This window comes from Scomber japonicus, chromosome 14 (genome assembly GCF_027409825.1).
Source record: "Scomber japonicus isolate fScoJap1 chromosome 14, fScoJap1.pri, whole genome shotgun sequence".
NCBI lineage: Eukaryota > Metazoa > Chordata > Actinopteri > Scombriformes > Scombridae > Scomber > Scomber japonicus.
The window spans coordinates 22,437,849-22,460,106 of NC_070591.1; the positions used below are offsets into that span (position 1 = coordinate 22,437,849).

At 38.4% G+C, this 22,258-nt stretch overlaps 4 protein-coding genes across 5 annotated transcripts; 1 reads left to right on the plus strand and 3 right to left on the minus strand.

Annotated features, from left to right (window-relative positions):
• Nucleotides 1-6,492: 6,492 nt before the first annotated feature.
• snx5 (sorting nexin 5) lies at nt 6,493-13,693 on the minus strand. The gene is made up of 13 exons (XM_053333413.1): nt 13,552-13,693; nt 12,129-12,233; nt 11,889-11,999; nt 11,615-11,736; nt 11,338-11,461; nt 10,821-10,916; nt 10,620-10,725; nt 10,416-10,491; nt 10,196-10,235; nt 10,017-10,103; nt 9,518-9,677; nt 9,335-9,420; nt 6,493-7,938 (listed from the first exon to the last, which is right to left on the minus strand). The coding sequence occupies exons 1-13, from the start codon at nt 13,582-13,584 to the stop codon at nt 7,888-7,890; spliced, it is 1,197 nt and encodes a 398-aa protein (XP_053189388.1). The 5' UTR covers nt 13,585-13,693; the 3' UTR covers nt 6,493-7,887.
• A 448-nt stretch (nt 13,694-14,141) lies between these two features.
• On the plus strand, nt 14,142-16,205 carry mgme1 (mitochondrial genome maintenance exonuclease 1). 2 transcript variants are annotated; one of them, XM_053333274.1, is made up of 5 exons: nt 14,142-14,796; nt 14,881-15,109; nt 15,207-15,339; nt 15,624-15,754; nt 16,122-16,205. In XM_053333274.1, exons 1-5 carry the CDS (start codon nt 14,268-14,270, stop codon nt 16,159-16,161), a joined length of 1,062 nt encoding a protein of 353 aa, XP_053189249.1. In that variant the 5' UTR covers nt 14,142-14,267; the 3' UTR covers nt 16,162-16,205. The 2 variants fall into 2 exon arrangements, with proteins under 2 accessions (XP_053189249.1, XP_053189250.1); XM_053333275.1 differs by lacking the exon at nt 16,122-16,205 and having other exon boundaries at nt 15,624-15,758.
• Nucleotides 16,206-16,351: 146 nt separating this feature from the next.
• Nucleotides 16,352-18,380, minus strand: si:dkey-76k16.6 (uncharacterized protein LOC566817 homolog). The gene is made up of 5 exons (XM_053333277.1): nt 18,232-18,380; nt 17,946-18,056; nt 17,757-17,865; nt 16,902-17,028; nt 16,352-16,793 (listed from the first exon to the last, which is right to left on the minus strand). The coding sequence occupies exons 1-5, from the start codon at nt 18,301-18,303 to the stop codon at nt 16,382-16,384; spliced, it is 831 nt and encodes a 276-aa protein (XP_053189252.1). The 5' UTR covers nt 18,304-18,380; the 3' UTR covers nt 16,352-16,381.
• Nucleotides 18,381-19,676: 1,296 nt separating this feature from the next.
• Nucleotides 19,677-21,241, minus strand: si:dkey-76k16.5 (uncharacterized protein LOC566887 homolog). The gene is made up of 5 exons (XM_053333276.1): nt 21,106-21,241; nt 20,914-21,021; nt 20,694-20,814; nt 20,295-20,427; nt 19,677-20,179 (listed from the first exon to the last, which is right to left on the minus strand). The coding sequence occupies exons 1-5, from the start codon at nt 21,178-21,180 to the stop codon at nt 19,780-19,782; spliced, it is 837 nt and encodes a 278-aa protein (XP_053189251.1). The 5' UTR covers nt 21,181-21,241; the 3' UTR covers nt 19,677-19,779.
• Between the last annotated feature and the right edge of the window lie 1,017 nt (nt 21,242-22,258).

Sequence of the window (22,258 nt, forward strand, 5' to 3'; positions counted from 1 at the left end):
ATCCTGTCTGTATCATATAACCTATCAACCCACTTCTAATTTTCCTGAAGTCCTGTCCTGTGCTCTGTAGTGATTTTAAACTCCATCTTGCCCAGTTTCATGACAGGTCAAGGCACTTCAAAGTGCTCTACATAATGCATAAAAGTCATTAAGACAATACTACGAGGTAGGCCTAGTATAAAAACACATTTAAATACAATTAAAAACAGTTCAATAGAAAATAAAAATAAGCTCAAATAAAATAAGACACACAAAACAGTAGGCTATAGTAAAAGTTACAGTGCAATATAACTTAGTAATCAAACACCTCACATTTGATTTAGTAAAAGGCAGTGGCAAACAGAGAAGTCTTCAGCCTTGATTTAAATGAACTAAGAGTTGCAGCAGACATGTAGTTTTCAGGGAGGTTTTTTTTCCTGATGTGTGGTATAAACTGAAGCTGCCTCTCCATGCTTAATTTTGACTATGGGAAAGAACCTGATCCAGGCAATCTGAGAGGTCTGAGATCAGAAATGTTGACCCCAAACTGTTGAGTCATTTATAAACATACAGTAGTATTGTTTGTCTGAATCAGTTCTTTCACCGACAGGAAGCCAAAACTGAAGTGATATTAATTGTGCGATGATTACCTCCTCTATGATATCCTCCTTTAAACTGTTAAAAAGAAACAGACTTATTTATTACATGTAGCCCATTCCTTCGGCAGGCCTCAATTATGGCTGTTCTATTGACTGATTTTGCCTCTCCCCTACCTTTTATCACTTTGTTGTCAAATATATTATCCAGTTTAATTATTCATTACCTTAAAAGCCCATATGAGCAGGGACCCAACAAAACAGCACTTCTATACCCATCCTTTGAAATTTCTATCATGAGATAGCTAGCATTAAAGCAAGAAGGCCTCCAATTGGATGCAACACACTCATTCCAGAAATGCGCCAATAGGAGTTATAGTCTTCTTACTTACATGAAATGGCTCAGTTTTTAGTTGGACCACTGGTTTGTTTGAAATAAAAAGTAACTAAGCTGGTGCACACTGGGTCAGCAGCTGGAGCCACCATTCACTGATTTTCCAAACCCCGACCCAGTATGCCTCCCAGTGGGGACAGTTGGTGTGTTCCAGTTGTACAGTCAGAAGTTCTGAGTTCCCCATCAGAAAGTAAACTGGAATGCCCTCTGAAGTCAGATCTCTGACTCGTAAAGTTGGATATACCCTACCAGCCTGGACCTCAAAATCCAAGATGATAGCTCTGTGCATCAACAGTGTGAAAGTTGTAGTAATGTCCTGTTTATGTTTTGTCTTATTTGCCTCATTTAATCAGTTGTACACACAACATTGTCCAACTTCTATCTGTGAACATGTTGCTACAGTGTTTGTATTGGCAAAATACAGCAGAATGTGTATTTATCAACTGCTATTGCTACTAGTGACTAACCTGGCTAGAACAGTTTTTCTGATTTCTAAACTGGAAGGCTTCAAAGTTGGGATGTCTGGCCTTCTGCTACACTTTACATTGAGTAGCTGGAGAGGCATACCTGAAAGGGTCCTTGAGAAAGTCTCTTCTTTCCTTCTTTCCTATTCCTCCATCTGGTCTGCTCAGCATAGCTTGACAACCTCTGCTTGAGCTCATCCCACAGCACCTCCAGGCTGGCTATGTCCCCTGGAGCTGCTTTCCTTCATGTCTTGTGCAGTTGGTGTCTGTTGTGTAAGAGCTCCTGGATGTACCCTCTGTCCTTTCTGTCTTGTGGCTGTGGCTTGCTTGACTGTATTTTTGCCAAATGTTTCTCTGCACTCTGCATACAAAATATTGCCAAGCATGTCAGTTTGTCAACTCAGGTGTTCACTGAGTCAGAGTGTGCTATGGTGACTTTGGTTCCCTTTGGTTAGTGAAAATTGCTGGTTGCTCTTCCTTCCACACTTCATCCCTCCTTGATGGATGTGCAAGCCTCTGAGCAAAGTCACTATCTGCCACCCACACATACACTCCCAGAGACATTTGTTGTTGTTGTTGGCTGTTCTTTTTTTGCAATTAGTCTTACTTGGTTCGTGGTCAGTGAAGGTGCTTCCGCTTGAGAAACTAGTGGTTAGGGTGACTAACAGCCCACTCCTAGTGCAGTCTCTCCCTCTGACCTCTGGTCTTTTCTGGATGTCCTCCAGTCTTTCTGAATCAGAGTCAGAATCAAATTTATTGTCATTATACAGTTAGTACAACGAAATTAGAGGCAATGCCTTAAAGTGCACATGAAAACATACATAAACCGCATTCAGTCCATTTACACATATAATGTATGCCAACTGCCCTTTTGCAATAGTCTTTGGTTTTCCAAGATTTTCAGTGTGCTGTACAGGAGGTGTACCTGCTGCACCTCTGCTAGTGCACATTGGGTCAGCTGCCATATGAAATATATTTAGACATTTCTATCATATGAACTATGAAATACTTTTCAATAAGGTATCAAATCTTGAGTAGTCACCAGAGAACAAAGGAGGAAGTAACTGCTAGTGAACCCTGAGGTTACAGGCAGTTCTTGAGTAATTACCAAAATAATGACATAAAGTTGCAAATGATTGCTAAATTCTTAGACTTAGAAATGAGGGAGGAGTGAATCAGGAATGACCCGATAAATAGTACTACCCCAATTATTCCTAATGGTGGACTATATTATACATTGTAAAAAACAATGATCATTTTATAGTGCAATTCTTAGTTATGAGTTATTTGTGAGAAAGAGGAAAGCATTGACCAGAAAGCATCAGTCTAATCACATGTTGCAGCAGAAAGATATTTGCAAGCTAGTTAATAGCTTCAAGTTTTGTTTTCCCTGTATTAGCTTTGAGCTTGTTAAAACATGATATCAGTCATATTATTTCAAACCTTCTGGCATGTCTATGATACAGCTATTTATAGTCTGTATAGCTTGATCTAACTATTCTTTGAAGCTATATGATGTTTACACTGAGTGAAATATTCAAACCCATAGTTGCACCATACCATCAAATGGAAATATCTTTGATGGTTAAATACATTAGTACATTTTGAAAGCAGTACTTTTGCTGTAGTGTTTTTTTCTTCATGGTGGTACCACTTGGTTTTGTTTTCTTGTGCTACTAGATATACCAGAGTATCAGGATCCTGCTGACAGTACAGAGAAATTATCATCATTAGGTACACCTGTTGAATGTCTGAAAAGGTCACCAGTAGAGTAACATTGTTAGCACCATTGTTTTTCAAGTGCTGGCAGTGCTACTTGAAAGGCTTATTTTCCACACCTTATATTATTTTAACGCCCTGAAAAGCAAACACAGAGCCTTCATAATTATATTGTCATTGCTACAGTATACATCTGTGTAGGTGATTAAGTATGACGTGTGGGACAACTGTCAATATGAAAAACATGTATCCTTCCTGCTCGGTTCCTGGAACATTTCCCAGTCCACTGCCAATGTGATGCATTTGTAAACACGTATTAAAGGCATGTTTAACACAACTTCTTCTGAAACTGCTCAGTAAAACAGTTCTTAGGTGGAGACGCTTGTTACTAAAGTCTAGACAGATTCTTCAGCTTTCTCTAAACTATAACAATATGATAAAAAGCTACATGAATCTCACAGTACATAACAAGCACAAAATGCTATCTCAGATTACACAAATTTCTTGGTTATGATATATTTATTTTCCATTTGAGACTTGTTCCCCATCACAAAAATAGAACATTTTGCGGAGCATCAAAGTGTCACTCTGTTCTTTTCATTAAAAAATAAGATTTTTGTAAATATGAACAATAACATGGTGCAGGATGCATAATGGTAAGTATGTGCACCTGACAGCGTGCATATCACAGTTCTACCTACTCATGCTCTTTGACACCTTGGACTGCTGCTTTTCTATCCCTAAAAACATTCACTTGGTGTCACAGGTCAAAAACTGGTGGCTCTCCAGGTTGAAACAGCCTTAGTTGCAAACCACTTTTATAACCATTCAACCCTTTCTCGGACCACTAATCTCTCAAGACACCCAGTGTCTTTCACATCAACCAGTGCTGGTGATTTTGCTTTAAGTTTGCATTGCTGTAACTCAGTGATGTGTGACATTTTCAGTCCCTTTTCTCACACTGACTCCCTTAGCCCTCTCATTGCTGAGAGTTTAGATGGCCTCATTTCCTCACTCTCTGTTGCTCTAGAATTTATGTAATGTGATAATCAAGATAACAAACCTTTTATTCATACAAATGTTTCTTATCATCTCGTACAAATAAGCATAACACAGCTGTGACATATAAATTATCAATTACTTTCTAAGTATGTATGTTGTGCGATGAGATGAAAGTACTTGTCGTGTTGGTGTGTGCATATCAATTATTCAAACTTGAGATGACGTGTTTGTATTGTGTGCATGTGACGACAATCTGGGCAGGGTAGGGCAGGGCAAAAGATTTGGCGAAAGCATACAGTTTACAAAATGTTTTGGTCCATTAAAATTTTTAGTTTTGTTACTGACTGAAGAGAATTATTGCAAGAAGAAAAGAGATAATCCTTTAGAGTAACAACCTAATGCAACAAGATTTAGTTTTGAATGATGCTTGGTGATTCATTTTACTTAAGCTCAAATTTGCCATCTCTAATGTTTTACACTGAAGAAGAACAATGTTGTATGAAGCACATGTGTGGTGGGTGTCTGGTTAGGAAGCATGATGAAGAGATATACTATGTGAACAAGGCTCCAGTGCATTCACTGTATGGCACACAACTCAGGAGGTAGAGAGGCAGAAATCTTAAATCTTAAGAAATCTCCATCTGTGTGCAAATTTGACCCGATGAGCGTCCTGAACAAGCATCTTGATCTGTTTCACTGAGGAAGAGCAGGCAGTTCAGTTACGTCAGCAGGCCCTGCAGGTGCACCTTTTCTCAGTGCATTCAGAGGACACGGTTTCTATTTGAGGAGGCCTGCATACTTCATGCATCCAGACTTCCTCCAAGGCTTCTGGGTGCGTTTTTTATCTTGTCTCAACAGCTGGACAGTGTACAGCTGTGCAGCGTGAGGCAGGTGCGTTTTAGCTTAAGTAAGATGTTGCTATATTAGTTCTTTGCAGTTCACCTATCAAAGGTCGCAATGAAAGTGGCAAAAAAATTAAAAAACACATATCTCATGACACAATAGTGAAAAAATCTTAAAGAAGGTGTCGAATTCATGATTATTGGTCAGTTACTAATGTCTTCAAAAGAAAATGTGAAAAAACTTACTTCAGAGGAAATTCATGAAACCAGTAAAATAGAATAAAAAAAGACAGCAGGCTTGTTTCTTTGCATCATTTTGCACAACCAAATTTCACAGAGCACCATTGCCTCAGAAATTTTATTTGTGTGGTGAGAGCAACAAATGAGGAAATTCTTCATCTTAGTGTCACAGCAGCAGCAATGGGAACATGAAGAAGACTACATTTAGTGCTGATATTGCAGATCAGTGTCATAACCGTGGAATAAGATCGCTACTGTATAAGTAAATGTACAGCAGACACCTCAGGCTTTGTTCTCTACATCCACTACAGCTATATTTCTTTAATGACATTCTTTCAAATACTGTTTGCACTGATCCCAGTTAGCAAACTTATCCGTTTGTACTGACAATGTGTTTCAATCTCATTGGCTCAAGCCCATGGATTCAACCAATCGGTAAATCGACAAAACCCCACAGGTCACTGTGACAGCATAAGTGGTGATGTCAATATTGACAAATCCGCTATGTACAGGTATAGTAGTGTCTACACACATGAACATTACAACCTCTCCACTTCTCATTTAACTAGAACTATAGATGTGTGTGATGTGAAGAGTAACTGGTCTATTAAAGGCAAATAATATTTCAGTAATCAAGCCAACTCATTAAACCCAGTGTGAATGCTTAACACATCTTCATAGTTACACCATCATTTGCATGTACAGTCTGTATACATGTCTTTATTTTAATAGCAATGATAAATATACATTATTACAATGTGAACATGAGTGGAAAGTGTTGCCCCAAAAAAAGAAATATTTGGATTTTCCACATGGGTGGCCTGTAGCTTTTTTTTAAACTGCAGATTATTTGTTTAGTTCGTGTTGCTTAGTGCTGCTCAAGAAGCAGGACATGAAATATGCATTTTGCTGGTGGTGTTTCCCATGAGCACTCTGGCATTTCCTCAAAACTTACCCAATACACCACTGTCCCATCCCAGGATCTGCTGTGGTCAATAGATTTAACAGAAACATGCATACAGCTGTGTTTAAAGTCAAGGGCCAACTACTAGAACCTTAATGGAAACAAGATGCAGTGTATACCACCACCTAGTGGCACAACAGGTAGCTTAAAATACAGATTCTATGTATTGTTTTTTACATATAAAACCCCCCGAATAGACCGAGGAGTAACTTCCACAGAGTCCATATGTGGTCCAAAAAAAGACAACAGAAAATATGCTACAAACACAAATACAGAAAGGCACAGAGCAATCTTGGGAAAGTAGGATTTATTCAATGCCATTATTACAAATTTATAAAATGCTAATGTTCTGTTAGAAAAGCATCATGTAAAGGAATTCACACAGCTGGAATCCATTAGAAATACATTCAATTTAAAAAAAAAAAAAAACTATAATGCATTTTAACACTCCACTGAGCCTGGTCATGATTGTAAATTATTTTCCATCTTCTTAGTGCATTTTTTTAAACTGTTTTTTAATAAACAAACTCCTTAGATGTCTGGTAAATATATCAGGTCTGTTACATGAGACCTCATCAATAACAAAAAAGGATTTTTGGCCAAAATAAAGAAAAACACCAGTAATTACACACTGAATTGAAAAAGAGTGAGTAGGCAGAGTAGGTTGGGCTTATGGAGCTGTGAGGACACATTAAATGTAGTGCAGAGGTATTATGAGTGCCTTGTGCAAACAAATCCAAAATGCAAATCATAGTCATTACTAATGCTAGATGTAAACCAATAGTTTAACTTATTCTTACAGGATTCATTTATATTTGCAAAACGAATGTGCATATTTGATAGTTGTGGTATCCGAAACCTCTTCTTACAATCAAGAATGTGGACCACCAATCCAACTGTCCATTCCTGAGATGAAGTGTGGCTATTTTTGAACACTCAAAGATGTCTGCAATGTCAGTGAAGAGTTTCTTTACTAAAGCCTTGTAGAAGCCTGGGTTGCTTGTACACTAATCTCAGAGTCCAGGAATGCAGAGCATGAGGATGTTTTTCCAGGCACGGATCTTGCATCAACTGTTCCATTACCAAACAAAAAAGCCCCAGCAGAATAAGCATATGAATCATAAAACTTAGGTCATGGCTATTGAAAAAGCATTCCCTAAAACTTAAAAAAAAAAAATTCTTAAAACATACTTAAGGGAGCACATTTTGATGGATTATTCTCTATGGCACCAGTATTTTGTGCTTGAGTGTAAACGGGGAAGGAGTCAGATTTATAGAGCAAAACAATATGATCAAAGATACAAGATTTCTATTATGTGCATAATGTGAAAGAAGAAATTACCAAAAAAAGAAGAAAAGAAAATTCACCTCTATCGGTGGAGCAAAAATAAGGAAGACCTTAATGTTGGCAGCCTCATTCTCTGGAGGCAATCACATTGAGTTAGATTTCAATCAATCTTGGAAAGGATGGACCACGGACCAGAGCACAGGGACTGCGTAAACATGAAGACATTGTGCTTACAAGACAGTTGGTCTTTTTGCAGGTATTTAAAGTAGCATCAGACCCATGGGTGGGGGCAGGGATTGAGCCTGAATTCATGTCCATGCAAGGCCCCAGGGAGGCCAGGGTTTCATTTACTATGACTGGTCACTTTGTGATGGTAGGACAGGAACACTTGAAAACATGTCAGTTGTTCTTGAGCAGGTCAATGCATCCCTGCAATAGAGTCACATTGTTCTGTGGAGACAGGAGAAAACAGCACAGTTATTTGTAGAGTCTGTTCTCTTATAAATCATGAGGCTTCATGATTCAGTCTGCTGCTACATGCTGTTTATCCCATGCCTGTGAATAAGTTTAAGTCCAGCTTGTCATTAATGAATCACCTTTAAATTCAATTGTCCATCTTTCCTCCTTTAAAAAAGGGAAGACACAAACATCTTCTGATAACAATTCCTAACAAAGTTGATGACATCGTGTGTAAATTTTGTTACTTTGTAGTAATCAAAACAAATTTTAAAAAATCAAACAAATAACTGACCAAACAGGACAATTAAATGCACACTGTCATCCTGTTAATCTGTGTGTGCATGCTGGTTGTTTAAAAAAAAGAAACAGGGATGGCATTGCATGTGGACATCTTGTTCAGACTTCTGTTCACTATCTGGCATCTATCTACACACACTCATCTCATGCACATTTCTCTCATTGCTAGTAGAAATTCCTTCAGAAACATTTAAGACCAGATGTATAAACACATAAAACTGTGTATACACTATGTCCCACACTTGAACTGGTATTTATTAGTAAAAAATGAGAATGTTGGCACTTCATGCATTTGTACAAATGTTTTTGTAGAGCGAGCATAGTGTGATGTGGATGTGTGAAAATGAAAAACAAGGTGACAGAATCTAAAATGCTAAAATGCAACATTTTCTTTTCAGTTTGGCAGCCAGTTTTGTACGGAGCCCCTCTGGTGACATGGTCAAAAAAAATTTGTTATGGCCACAATATAGTTATAACATGCACACGAAAGACTAATTAATAATAATAATATCATTCCTGGACAGCTGGGTAAGCAAACCAAGTGCACCTTTTCTAAGGTCTAAGGTAGAGGCATTAGAGGGGCTAAAGCTACACGATGGACAGGGACAGTATGATAAAGGTGCACTCGATTTGCTTTGCAATTCAATTTTTTTTTTTGACCATGTCACCAGAGGGGCTCCGTAGTTTTGCTACTTTTTTGCAGTTCACACTTATTTATAATGTGCCAATCAAAGGCACATTAATAAACTTTAATAATTTAAATTTTTAGTAAACTAACAACTTATTTTGTGTGCTCAATCGTACATTTCTATTTATACATACACACACATTCTTATTTGTATATATTATGTGTACTACCTTTCTGAAATTTGACGATGATGTTGACGATTGAGACATATTGTATTGACACACATGACATAATGACACTACGGTAGCTATAAATATGCACAGCCAGGCATAATGTCATTGATTATTAAAATACTATGCATACATTGTATATGTCCCCATAAGAGTATCATGTTTTTTCCATTAGTGTAAATATACCCACACTTCATCGCTAAGTAGAAGTTGGTCGTTTTGTGCCTCTCACCTTGGCATGTTTAATCTCAAGCTCAGCCATCTCAATAAGATTCTTCCTGAAGGCCACAACACGCCTGCCCTTGAAACTGACGAGTTCTATGAGGAAAACACAGAGCAGTTTATAAAAAATGTTTAACACACAAAGAAACCAGTACAGAATGGGTTTGAATCGATTATGCACGGACGCACAAACCTTTCTTCCCAGACTCTGAGAGCTTGTCAAATTTCTGCAGGCATTGCTGCTGGTGTTCCTCTGCCTGAGGAATGTCCTTGCTCTTCAGCCGAGCCTTATCCAAAGCCTTGTTAGAGTTTTCATAGTCAACTAACGCCCGAGCTCGCCTGTACAGGAGGTCCTAAAAGATGTGTGCCAGACAGTGGAACAGGATAAATAAAAGAATGAATAGGGACTCTAAAGAAACTGAACCTAGAATTTTTTCATTCCTTGAAATTCCCAATTTAGTGCTACAGTTCACAAATACATGCACTTCTGTGAAAGTGTTCTTTACTGCTCTAAATGAATTACAAAAAGGAGAATGATGACTGATTTGTGGTTAATAGCAGAGTGTTATTATTATAAGCTTTGTTCTGTCTATTTGGGAAAGGTGGCATAACTTGTTTGAAATCCAGCAGTGTGCGGATTGCATCGCCAAGAGACATAGTCGTGATCTTGTATAAAGGCAGAAAATAAACACCTTGGCGGCCTGGATGTCTCTCATGTAATATCTTAGCAACTCTGTGAGTTTCAGCTCCTCGTCAGATGCTACTCTTCCCTCCACTTTCTGCAGAAAAACAAATGAAGACACCACAATGTATTTATAAGACAGGACAAATATAAGTTGGAAGTTGTCTCAGTCTGCTGGTAGATACTTACTCTGAGCTTCTCAAACAGGTCTGACAACTTCTCCAGGTGCCTAAGAAACATAACATGGAAAACTCTGGGATTACTGTCTTTGATAAAGATGTGAATTAATATATTTTGCATCTAATTGCCATTACAATCCTAGTATTTGGAAAATGGCCCATACAGGCAGTGATTTTTGCATTCCACAACACCCAACAGAGAAACATCTATTAAAATCTTCGACACTCACTTCTTACTTGCTGTACTATCATCAGCAGAGATACTGTTCAGAGTGGCAGAGATGTGAATGTAATCATCCGCGATATCTGTAATGACAGAAATTACAGTTTACAATTACAATTACATTTATTCATTCCAACAGTGCAGATCCCATTTAAGTTGGGATCACTTTGAAAAGTTCTGTAACATAATTCAATAAAAGACCCTCAGTTACTTTTGTGTGAGCGGGTCATTTTCTCTGCTTTGGCAGTGGAATCTTTTATCTTGCTGTAGTAGTCAAGCAGGAACGTCTTCTCCTGCTCAAAAAAGTCATCAACTTCCTGTAAAAGGACACAAACAAAGTTAATTAGAGAAGTGCCTACAACAACTGCTGTAGCACTGTCATGCATGCAGCCAGATCACACAGAAGCCCCACCTTTATTCCTGAGATAAGGACCTCATCAGCTGACTTCACCATGTTTTTAAAGAATCCTCCAAACATTTCCTTGGCATTCTTTCTTCTGACACTGAGCTAAAATGAAAGAATTAAGAGAAGAAAGATATTAAATCTATGGGAGCAAAATGATGTATTGGTAGTGGCACATTATATGATGTTGTGGGAACTAAGTAGGGAAGTAGTCATGTTTGTGATTGTATCAACATTTGACTGTATCAACACAGATTTTCTTTGTCATTATGTGGCACAAATACTGTTGAATACAAGTGGCTTGACTGTTTTTATCACTCTAGCACTAAATTACTGTATATAAAGCGTTATATAAAGTGTTTAACAGCTCAGTTCTGTTAACACCACTGCCTCTAACTGCACAGATAAGCATAACTGCTGATCACAGCAGGATGTAAGCTATGTGTCACACGTCTCCAGCAAACTCTACTTCCCCTCTCTCCAACTGACAAACCAGGAAAGGAAGTCAGCATTATGTGGAACTTACATCCTGGTCATATTCTAAGAAAATCTGAAAGTTTCTGTCTTTGCTTAAAATGGGGTGGGACGACAATCTCTGCAGGAAGACTTCATGCACTTGGACAGTTTTCTTGAACACAGCCAGGTACTCACTGAAAAGAAAACAGCACACTTTACACAGACAATAGATACAGGAAGAAGATCCTTTGTATAACAACAGTTCACTGCATTTCTGCAAAGGATACAATTAATTCATGCAACATGTGGAATTTTGCCTGTCTGAGATGACAATGTGTCACACTCACGCTTCCAACTCTTGCTTCATTTTAGTGTACTCCTCCTTGGTCATAGTGGCTTCACCTTCCCCTAATTTGTGCATCTTCTCCCTTGGGCTCTCAAAATCAGGCTTTGGGGGCGCTGGAGGAATCTACAAATGAAAAAGCAAGAAATCAATTAATTCCTTTGTTTTGGATTTTTTTTTTTTTTTACTGAATACAAGAACCCCAAAGAGAAATAAACTGGTGATATTACAGCTTCTGTCAAGTCATGCAAGTCATGTCTTCAAATAGTTCAACTCACTATAAGGCCAGCATAGTCCTCTGTCTCTACCAGAGTGTCATGTAGCCAGATGAAGTCTTCATGCTGTCTGGGAACGGAGAAGTCTGGCTTCTGGAAAGAGCTAAGTGTGGTCTGGGAACAGAGTTAATTAAAATAGCATTTAAACTTTTCAACATATCAGCAAACGTCAATGAAAATCTTTCCTAATCTTAGAAGAATAAGAAAAGAAGTATCAATATCCAGATACAAACTAGTTTTTACCTTTGTATGGACAGTAAACTTGACTTTGTCCCTTTCACAGAGTGCATCAGGAATGTCAATGAGAAGAGAGGCGTCATTGTTTAGGTCCACCGACACAGAGCGCATCTAAGGAGAAAGAAGTTATTCAACAGATCTAGTGAGTTCATCTGTTATTATTCACCATTCCATCTAATGAGTACTATGCATGTGTGTTTTAGTTTGTGGTAATGCTGCTTTTAAGAAATAACCATCATGTTCCAGGTCAGATAATTGTTCTGGATATAACATAATGCCAAGCTATTTGATTCACTTCATTTTGATTTGATGTGACAAATGACTTCAGTGACTGACCGATTAAGCTTCACAGTGAGGACTAACTAAAGTTTGAAGTTAGAAGAAAACATGCAAGACTAGTTTCCAGTCAATAGAGCTCAACAATGAGTTTTAAAACACTTTTCTCCAACATACACAGGAGCACTAAGAAAAACTGTAGTGCTGCAAATTGTTCTTCTATTAGTTTAGTTCTTGAAGTTCCTGGGTGGTGAAGGGGTGTGGGGCTTAAGGTCTTGAGGCGGTTAGCATTGAACCTAACAATGAGCACAGATCCCTGTCTTTCTTTGGCTTAAGAGATCTTAAGAGATAGTTTCCCACCACTGTTATGATATAGATAAATAAACAAACACAGTCTTAACTATTTACTCTCTTGCTGTGGAAGGAATACATAACAATCTTCCACTCTTCACTTTTGTAACTGTTTTAGACTGATTAAACTTCATACTCATTTTGAAGGTTGTAGTTGAACTCAACACTGCATTGTACTCCAATATTTTATAAAGTATTATGTATAAAGTATTAAAAACCCATTTGACTATAACAAATGGGAATTTACTGCAGCCTACAGAGGGACCATGAAGTTGAAACACCCAAATATGATAACATACCTGTTCAATTTGCTACCTGTCACACTGCTAAACTATTGTAGCTCATTACAACTTCACTGAGTTGTCACAGTAGGCCAGTGTGCTGCATTCGCTCTGCAGTACAGTACAGTAAATTAGTTTAATCTGGTAAAACGTAATAAAAATAAACACCTTAACGCCCTAGAGACTGTTTTACTTCACTGAAGCGTTATACATTGTAGTCTACTGCATGTTTTAACACGTTAACTAAGTTCAGTAACATTAGCCAACGAGCATATTTGTCCTGGATACATGAAGACTGGCACTGTTACCCATTTAATGTTAACTGATAGTTAAATAAAACGTTAGCTAGCTTTAGTCAGCGGCTGGTTTTGTGTCATGGGTGTATTATAAGTGCTCATGTAATACATTAATGTTTTGTGTACAGAGAACAACAAGTTAGCAGTACTACTTTAGCCACCTTAATGCTACCGGGGCTGACTTTTGGTGCCATTTTTTTACCTGCCACAACCCTTCTAACTTACCTTTTCTCTGCTGTTTTCGTCTATAGATGTCATAATGTGACTGAAGAGGACGAAAAGACTCAACCAATAATCCCACTAATAAATCTATAACGTTTTGCAGGAAGCTTTATCTCTGTCTCTGTCTCTCTCTCTGTGTTGACTGGTTAGCAGACTGACGAGCTGTCACTTGGTTTTTTTCTCTCCCATACCGACGATGAAAGATTAAACCCCGCCTCGAAGTGAATCTGACTGGACAGCGTCAAATTTACAAACGTAACAATTGGCTTTTAATCCTAATCAATCATATCACATTTATGTACCAGTAGTTTGACACAGGAATATAATTTGTCTTTAAACAGCACGCAGCCGTTTTTAATATTAAGTAAAGAACAACTGAGGCATTATGAAAGTAGGAAAGTCGATGAAAGTAACTCAAATGACAGTACCGCTGCGCCTTATGGGTAATGTAGTTTCCACAGTTACAAATAATAAATGCTAAATATGGCTGCGAAGCTTTACCCGGAACTTCAATTCCCAGCTACGGAAATGTGTGTAACCTTAAAGGCGGGTCGTTTAGAAACAACTACATGTTTTGACGGTTTGCACGAGTTACTCCGGGACATGTTGGGGCAAGGACCACCTTTGAAAGTAGGGCAATTGTAAAAATCGTAAATGTAATGTAAAATACTTGAACCACATAAGTTATTGTCTCCAAAGCTTGTTTCAAAGTTGCCAAAATGTTCATTCTTAAACGTGTGGCGTCTGTTGGAGGCATAACTATGCGGGTACCTCAGAGGACCTCCCTCCCTGTGAGCTATTTCTCAGCCTGTCAATGTTTAAGATCCTCAAAGAGACGCAGTCCATACAGCACAGTGGACAGTGAGCGTTACTCTTCTCTTGTGAAGTCTGTCATGTCATTTAGGGTCAGCTCCCAAACACCTGAGACCCTCTTAGTGGAGGACGAGAACATTTATGGACCTATTGTGAAAAGTCAAACCCCATCCAAAAGACCGGAGATGAGGGTACCTAAAACTCTTCATCCCTTCTTACACTGTGAAGAGACTCCAGAAGAAACAACGGAGTCTGAGGAGTCAGGACCCCCAACCCGGATTTTGTTAAACAGGGACAAAGACAGGTCTTTTGTGCCGAGTGTGACTCGCATTCTTCAGCAGACACTTTCCCCACAGCAGATCTTCTACCTGGAGAGATGGAAGAGGAAGATGATCGCAGAGCTAGGAGAGGAAGGCTTTAAAGAATACAGTCAAAGTAGGTTTTGTAACATGCTTACTGAGTGATACTTGTATTTGGTTAATGCACTGAAAAGTAACATAAAGTTGTTGCTTCATTCAGATTTGTTTAGGCAAGGGAAGCTTTTCCATTCAGCGTTGGAGGATGTTCTGACATCAGGTGACAAAAATCTGTCATCAGATACACCGGAGCATCCACCTGAAGTGCAGGGATACCTGCAGAGCATCTCTCATGTACTGGAGGATGTGCGTGCTGTCAGAGCAATTGAGAGCGCTGTGCAACATGATTCTCTGGGCTATAGGGGAATTGTGGATTGTGTTGCCCGCTACAGGTAAATATACTGATTTGCAGACACAGGTAGACTGAACTTTTTCCACACCAGACATACCTCTACCTTCACTTCACTAACTATCCACTTTTGTTCCCAGGGGCGTTCTATGTGTTATTGACTGGAAGACTTCAGAAAAACCTAAACCATTCCTGGGCAACACATATGACAACCCTGTCCAGGTGGCAGCTTATGCAGGAGCTTTGAACAATGACAACAACTACAAATACCAGGTATTCTACTGAGATAAGTGATGCGATAATCTTTTAATTCCCAGATTTTCACCTAGATTGTAAACTGTCTCTCAAATTGAAGCTAAATTACCTTTTTAAGATAATTTATTTAATTATTTGTCAGCAAAATCTGTATAATAGAAGCTGATTAAAATACCCAGCCCAGAATATGATGCAATGATAAAGTACATAATTATACCTTCTCAAAGTCAGTCTGTTGATGATGCAACAGTGTGTCACACACAGGCACAACTCAATGCCCCACTGATTTCTTCTCATTGTAGGTTGAAAGCGGACTCATTGTAGTGGCCTACAAGGATGGTACACCTGCCCACGCTCACCAGCTGAGCTCAGAGCTAATGCTGCAGTACTGGAACAAGTGGTTGGTTCGCTTTGAAGAGTTCACAAACAAGAGGTGAAGCAGTCATAACATTTTTTTAGTCTTTTTAAAAATCGATTCCATTTATATTTTTATAAATAATTAATTTTATTACAAATTAAGCACATATATATCATTTAATCACATATTTATTAGCTTGATCTCTCCACTTGTATATAAAGACATTTGCTTGCTTTTCTAAATTCTGTTTAATTGTGAATAAAATACTTTAGGAGTGACAAAAAAGATGTTGAGGTCCTGAGTTTGGGCTGGGTTTGACATTTGTACTTGAAACCCAACCACAGTACTTGAATAAATGTACATCTAGCACCAAAAACAAAGAATTCTGTATCAAATAAAGATGCTCCTCACTTACATCAGTATTTTCTTCTTCTCATTTCAGCTCCAGTCATGCATCGAGTTCTTCCTCAGAAAAAACATGAGATCTGGAGCTGTGTATTTCAGTTAAAGGCAACTAAACCTGAACTGAAAATCTAACATGTTCCCATACTGTAGAAGGGTAAAAAAAAACATATGTAATTTCTGACGAGCATTTTCAGTTCATCTCGCCTATTTTCCGTGTTACAAAAACAAAGGTTACATTCTGAAAGCAACTTATATTAGGGAACTCAACAGGTCATTATAATGTTTTACACTTGTATGTTACCCTTCTGCTGAAAGATCACTGAATCCAAACCAGGTTGCTCTATATGAGGGGTCTTCTGTAAAGCCCAGGTTTTTAAAGAGCTTGTAGGAGATGGCGTTCTCTTCCTCTATGAAGCAGTACACTGGGTAGCCATGAGTGTACAATCTCTTGGCCATGGAGCTGACCAACACTTTGGCATAGCCTTTCCCTCTGTGCTCTGGCAAAGTGTACAACATCCCCATGGCACACGTTGCATAGGTCAGAATCCAGGACACAGGCTGTCCCTCTGCATCCAGCACGCAGCAAGAGGGGAAGTTCACGATCATGTTACGGATCATCCTGGCAGAACCCTCGCTGTCAGCAAACTTCCATGTCTGATTCACCAAGCTGACGTGCGATTCATCCAGAGAGCTAAGTGAAATCCCTGAGCTGATGCAGAACAGAGTAGAATCATGATTCATCAATAAATGACCAAACCTGACAGATTTTTTTTTTCTCAGCCTAGATTTAAGATATTACTGTATGGAAAGATTATACCTGTCTGTACAAGGCAGGTTGGTTACATCCTCCAGTATCATCATGTGACACACAGCCATTTTCCTGTAGGGTACATCCTTCTCTGATGCCACTGCTTTGAATATCTCTACATGCTGACTACTGATACCTGTAACAGATGTGATGAAGTAACAAATGTAACAATTAACAAATGTATGAAACTTCTATTTTGTATTTCTTTTGATATATTGAAAGAAAAAAAAAATCATTATTAAAGACTCCAGTTTTTCAGTCTATCAGAAGTGCACTGGGATTTTAGACTTGTAATTTCAACCATACATGTGAAGATTAAGTTTTTGGAAGATGTCACCAAGTTTCTCTGATATTATTGAGCAGATGGTTCATAAGACGTGTTTTTATATATAGTCGACCTAGAATGGAATCTGCTATTACTGTTAAAGAACGGTCCCATAGTCATTTATAAACAGTGATAGCACTACTGATCTTTGCACGCATTACATACAGTATTGTGGTGTGGAATATGACTTACAATGGCGTCATATCTTTTTCCGAACTGTAGGCCTATAAGTGCCAGGGCAATTGGAGGACTTTGACCTCAATCAAAGCAATGATTATCAAATTCCAAACAAAACCAATTTTGTAGAGGTACCAAAAAAGGTAGTGGTGAAAAAACTCATGTTTCGCTGAACATCAGATGTCTGGGTTTTATCTACATTACATTACAAAACAGCTAAATAACTGTAGTGCTAAGATTACTGTATTAATGCCATGACAATATGGCCATGATGTTAACTATGTGCTGGAATAGGAAACAGAAAAAGAGAAATAAATGACAGTTATAATAAAGGAAAAGGTACAAATGCCTATTGCTGTTACCTATACAAAGGAACCTGGTCCAATCAAAAACAGAAGACTTCCTCACGAATTCCTCTAGAAGACCTTCATCATTTGCAAAAACCAGTGTGTCTTTAAAACGGTCCCCCTTCTGTAAGAATAAAGATTTTAGATATTGTATTATGCAGAGATTTAATCAATTCATAATTTGAATATGTACACATTATTTACCTGTTCATATTGTGGTTTGCAGACTATGACAGAGAAGTTTGGCCATCTATCAACTAAAATCTTCACAGGGTCTGATCTAACTCTGTTTCTGAGGACCAAATATCCGTAAACCTAAAAGTGAAACAAAACTGTAATCCAAAACAATAGTTCCAACAAATATGAATGAGGCAGTTGAGACGCTCAAAACGAAATGGAGCAAAAATAAAAGATATCGATTATAAACATGTTATAGAGTTAATAATAGTAGCTAATTAAACAACATTACCGCAGATCTGCCTGAACACACCTGTTGTGATCGAGGTAAATATTTTTTCAGCTGAGTCTCAGCCAATTCCAGCTGCTCTCCGGTCAATTCCATAATCAGTAATTATGATCGTTATGTAGCCTACTGGATATCAGCCCAGCGAACAGTCTGATAACATCTACAGTGTGCAAAGTTCCTTTAATCAACTACTCAATGGACTTCTATTTCCCGTACTTTTGACACGTGACTCAAGTTTTCACCATTAACGAACATGTACAGTAAAGCAGATCTGGACATTTTCCGGAGTCGCCCTTTCACATGTGTAGCACACAGCAGGAGACTATCAGTGTGTCAGACGTGTTGATGCTTATTGGAAATATTCAATTTGGTTTAGTTGTGGGCTGCAGGGAGCGGGACATGACGCAAAAGATACGCTGTGGTTGTAATTAAGCGTTTTTGGGTTTGTCATCAGAAATAAAACTGCTTTTATTTCACTGGAATTCACAGGAAGTGTTCTACGATATTAGCGCTAACTTTACGGCAGTGTTCAGGATCAGTCAAAACTCTGCAGGCTCCATCAGCTGAGAAGGAAAAGGGAGTTCATTTAAGACGTCGTTGTTTGATAAATTACTCTTACTGTCTCCCTTACTGTTTGATTTTGTTGCACTTGTGACCCAAAGGAGAATTCACTTTCACATTACATACATTACATGGACTTTAGGGAGCTTGGTAGGCTAAAGTAATGTATGGATTTGGTCATTGTTCACACACATACATCTCCAGGTAATGTGTTGGTAACTTCAGGGCTGCTTTGTGTGTGTGAAAGATTGAGAGAGAAAAGAAATCTTCCATATTCAATTTACTGGTTATCACTCATCAAATCAGCCAACATACTTGTTTTTAACCCAGTATCCCACTTTTTAGGCTATAAGCAACCAATATCATAATACACAGCGAAAAACAAAACATAATGACCAACACAAGAGGGAAAACTGACCCAGAACTAAGGTGAATAGGTTAAGTAAACAGTAATAATTCTATTTAATAACCTTGATAAAACACCAATAATAATAAATTGATGATATAACATAGGCCTACTACATTTGTCACCTTCTGAAAAAGCACAGGAGAAGAAGAGAAAGTATAAATATGTACATATGCATACCCATATAATAACATACACTTGCAGTGCTGCTTGAAAGTTGATGAACCCTTTAGAATCTGCATACATTTAAATTTGACTGAAAATGTCCTAGACCTTGATAAAAGAGACATCAGTTATTTAAATGAGACAAAAACTGTAGCCTACACGTGTCTGTTTAAATTATCAAATGTTATTTATTTGCAAAAAGGAGCATACAAATACCAATTCATTTTTCTTGTTTCTTAAGTTGTTTAATAAAACTGCATTATTTCATAGGATGTAATCTTTATTACTGAACAGAGTAGCCTTTTACCAAAAAATATATTATTCGAAATTGATGGCAGATTATTCATAACGTTAAACTTGGTTTAAAGTTATTTATTTTTACATGCTACCAGCTCAACTATAGGATTAATACAATGTTAGAAGCCACACTGGTTCCAAAATCAAAAGTTGAACTCAAACCATGATGCCCTGTATGAGGGATCCTCTATGAAGCCCAGGTTTTTAAAAAACTTCTGGGAGATTGTGTTGTCCTGCTCTATGTAGCAGTACACTGGGTAACCCTGAGCATGCAGGATCTTGGCAATGGTGCTGACCAACACTTTGGCGTAGCCTTTCCCTCTGTGCTCTGGCAGGGTGTACAATAGGCCCAAGGCACAGTAATCATACATCAGAATCCAGGATACCGGCTGACCCTGGCCATCAGTGATGCAGCATGAAGGAAAGTTGCTGATGAAATGTTTAATGTAGTGGTAACCTTGCTTATCCCCTCCAAACTTCCATGTTTTATTCACCAAGTCAACATGGGAAAGGTCAAGAGATGAAATCCTTGATTCCATCTCACTGTAAAAAAGAAGATTAAAATTACAGGTCAATTTAGTGCTGAAAGAAATACTTGAAGTGTGATGCAGTGATACAAATGCAGCCTTCCAACAAAAAAGTTATCATCTGACTATACCTGTCAATAGCTGGTGAAAGCACATGGCTGCAGTCTGGCATATACATGAGATGCACCAAAGTAAAGACTCTGTTGTTGACCTCTCTGGCAGAGGAAAGCTCTTTGAGCATGGAGGCGTGGGAAAAGTCTAATCCTGTAGGGATTCACATGTTAAAACCATTCTGTGATTTCTCTTTGTAACACTTTGACAGAAGCTTCTCCATATGTGCACCCTATCTCTGGAAATGTGCTGAAATACCTCAAAACTAGTGTGTTTTTATCATCATTTTAAATTATGTAAAGTGTCTTTACCCCAAAGGGAACTATGATTAACTAACTCTGTGTTGAGAAGAAGTCAATTCATGACTGAATATAAAAGCACTTTTACTAGACACCTTATCTTCAGTGCCCTGAACTCACCTGCAATTAGGAAATGAGTGCTCCAGTCAATTACATTATCCTCTGTCAGCATTTTCCTTAAAATCTGATCATCCATGCTATAGTAGGTCACCTGTTTCTTGAACTCCGAAGCGAGCTTATTCTGTGAAATAAATGCAAAAATGTAGCAGTCATCTGGGATTAACTTAATAGACAACCTGATAAAGCTTTAAAGTATCCGACTCATTAGTTGTGAACTCACCTTGGGGTCAGGTCGGCAAATGATGACCTTAAAATCAGGCCATGTATCAACAACTACCTCCAGTGTGGTTGGTTTGTTCCTATTGAAACCATACAGGTAGCCATAGACCTGAAAACACAAACAATCCCATTTACAACACCGTGTTTCTTATGCTGACTCAATGAGGAATGTATGTCAAAGCTTTTAGACTACCTTAAAACTCTTGGGTAGGTGTTTTAGCAGGACTCGTTCAGCGATCAGCAGCTCATCTTTATGCAGGACCTTCATGTTTTAGGAGTGGAACTTTCTTGCTAATGAAGTTTATCTCTTCTGTTGGTTCAGACTGCTTTTTTCCACTCACATGGTTTCGAGAGTTCAGCTTTCACTAATCATTAACAGCCATCGCCGTTCACAGTTTTGTGCCTAGGATGGCGAAGTCATGACCCGCCCTGCGCTTCCTCTGGTCAACCCAACCGACTAGCCAATCAGGGGCAGAATAGGGCAGGTCATGACTTCGCCATCCTAGGAAAAAAAGGAAAGCGTTTCTATATTTTTTTAAATCATTATTTGTATTTTATTTCATTTTATTAAATTGTGTTTGTGTAGTTGTTACAGACTGAAACAAACCTTAGTGAAAAAATCAAAGCATGGTGGGTACTGTACCTGAACGTTATGTAATGCTGTGGTAGTAAAAGTCGGATTGAGATGTGCTCCAGGCCTTGATACCATTGCCTGTGCATAAAGACGTACCCCATATTTGACTATTCAAAGTTTTACAGCTAACATCACCTGCAAGTCACCTTGGATTTCCATTGATGCTGTTAGTGTGTTGCGCTCCTTTGTGTGGACAGCCTGATGCATCATCCCTGATCAAGAGGCAGACTGCTGTCATTTAAATCCCAAAGGTGTCCCTGTCAAGATGGTATCTAATCCTGCAGGATTATAGAGGAATCTGATAGTTGATTTGCTCTAATGAGGAGATAATTACTGCAAATAGAAGAGGTAAACTCAGATAGAGGAATGCAATGGTATAAGGGGCAGGTGGCTGGAGGAAGGTATTCAGCATTGCCACAGAGTAGCATGCAAAGACCACAAAGAGAGTCATCACTCTGGAATCTGGCATCAGCTGTACCTCATAAAATGTCTGCCAAGAGACAGCTTTTTTGTCCACCCTTGACTCTTGTATCACAACATGTTCCCTCTTTCTCATGTTATGCTATGAGTGTTACTGTATTCAGATATTATAAGTTAATTTAAGATAAAAAAAGACTGATTGTAGTCACTCCGATTTCCAGGTTGTCAGTGAACATGCCAGTTTAGCAGCTGTAAAGCCTGTCAATCAATCCAGCTGAGTGTGATTTGTGTG

Coding starts and splice junctions, on each gene's coding strand:
- snx5 (XM_053333413.1), bottom strand. CDS start 13,584: ATGACATCTATAGACGAAAACAGCAGAGAAAAG. Junction 10,104..10,195: donor ACCTGTTTGAGAAGCTCAGA/GTAAGTATCTAC, acceptor GTTTTTCTGCAG/AAAGTGGAGGGAAGAGTAGC. Junction 9,678..10,016: donor GAGACATCCAGGCCGCCAAG/GTGTTTATTTTC, acceptor CACATCTTTTAG/GACCTCCTGTACAGGCGAGC.
- mgme1 (XM_053333274.1), top strand. CDS start 14,268: ATGTTCATTCTTAAACGTGTGGCGTCTGTTGGAGGCATAACTATGCGG. Junction 15,340..15,623: donor ACAACAACTACAAATACCAG/GTATTCTACTGA, acceptor TTCTCATTGTAG/GTTGAAAGCGGACTCATTGT. Junction 15,755..16,121: donor GAAGAGTTCACAAACAAGAG/GTGAAGCAGTCA, acceptor TTCTCATTTCAG/CTCCAGTCATGCATCGAGTT.
- si:dkey-76k16.6 (XM_053333277.1), bottom strand. CDS start 18,303: ATGGAATTGACCGGAGAGCAGCTGGAATTGGCTGAGACTCAGCTGAAA. Junction 17,866..17,945: donor GCAAACCACAATATGAACAG/GTAAATAATGTG, acceptor TTATTCTTACAG/AAGGGGGACCGTTTTAAAGA. Junction 16,794..16,901: donor AACCTGCCTTGTACAGACAG/GTATAATCTTTC, acceptor GTTCTGCATCAG/CTCAGGGATTTCACTTAGCT.
- si:dkey-76k16.5 (XM_053333276.1), bottom strand. CDS start 21,180: ATGAAGGTCCTGCATAAAGATGAGCTGCTGATCGCTGAACGAGTCCTG. Junction 21,022..21,105: donor ACCTACCCAAGAGTTTTAAG/GTAGTCTAAAAG, acceptor TTGTGTTTTCAG/GTCTATGGCTACCTGTATGG. Junction 20,428..20,693: donor CACTCATTTCCTAATTGCAG/GTGAGTTCAGGG, acceptor GAATCCCTACAG/GATTAGACTTTTCCCACGCC.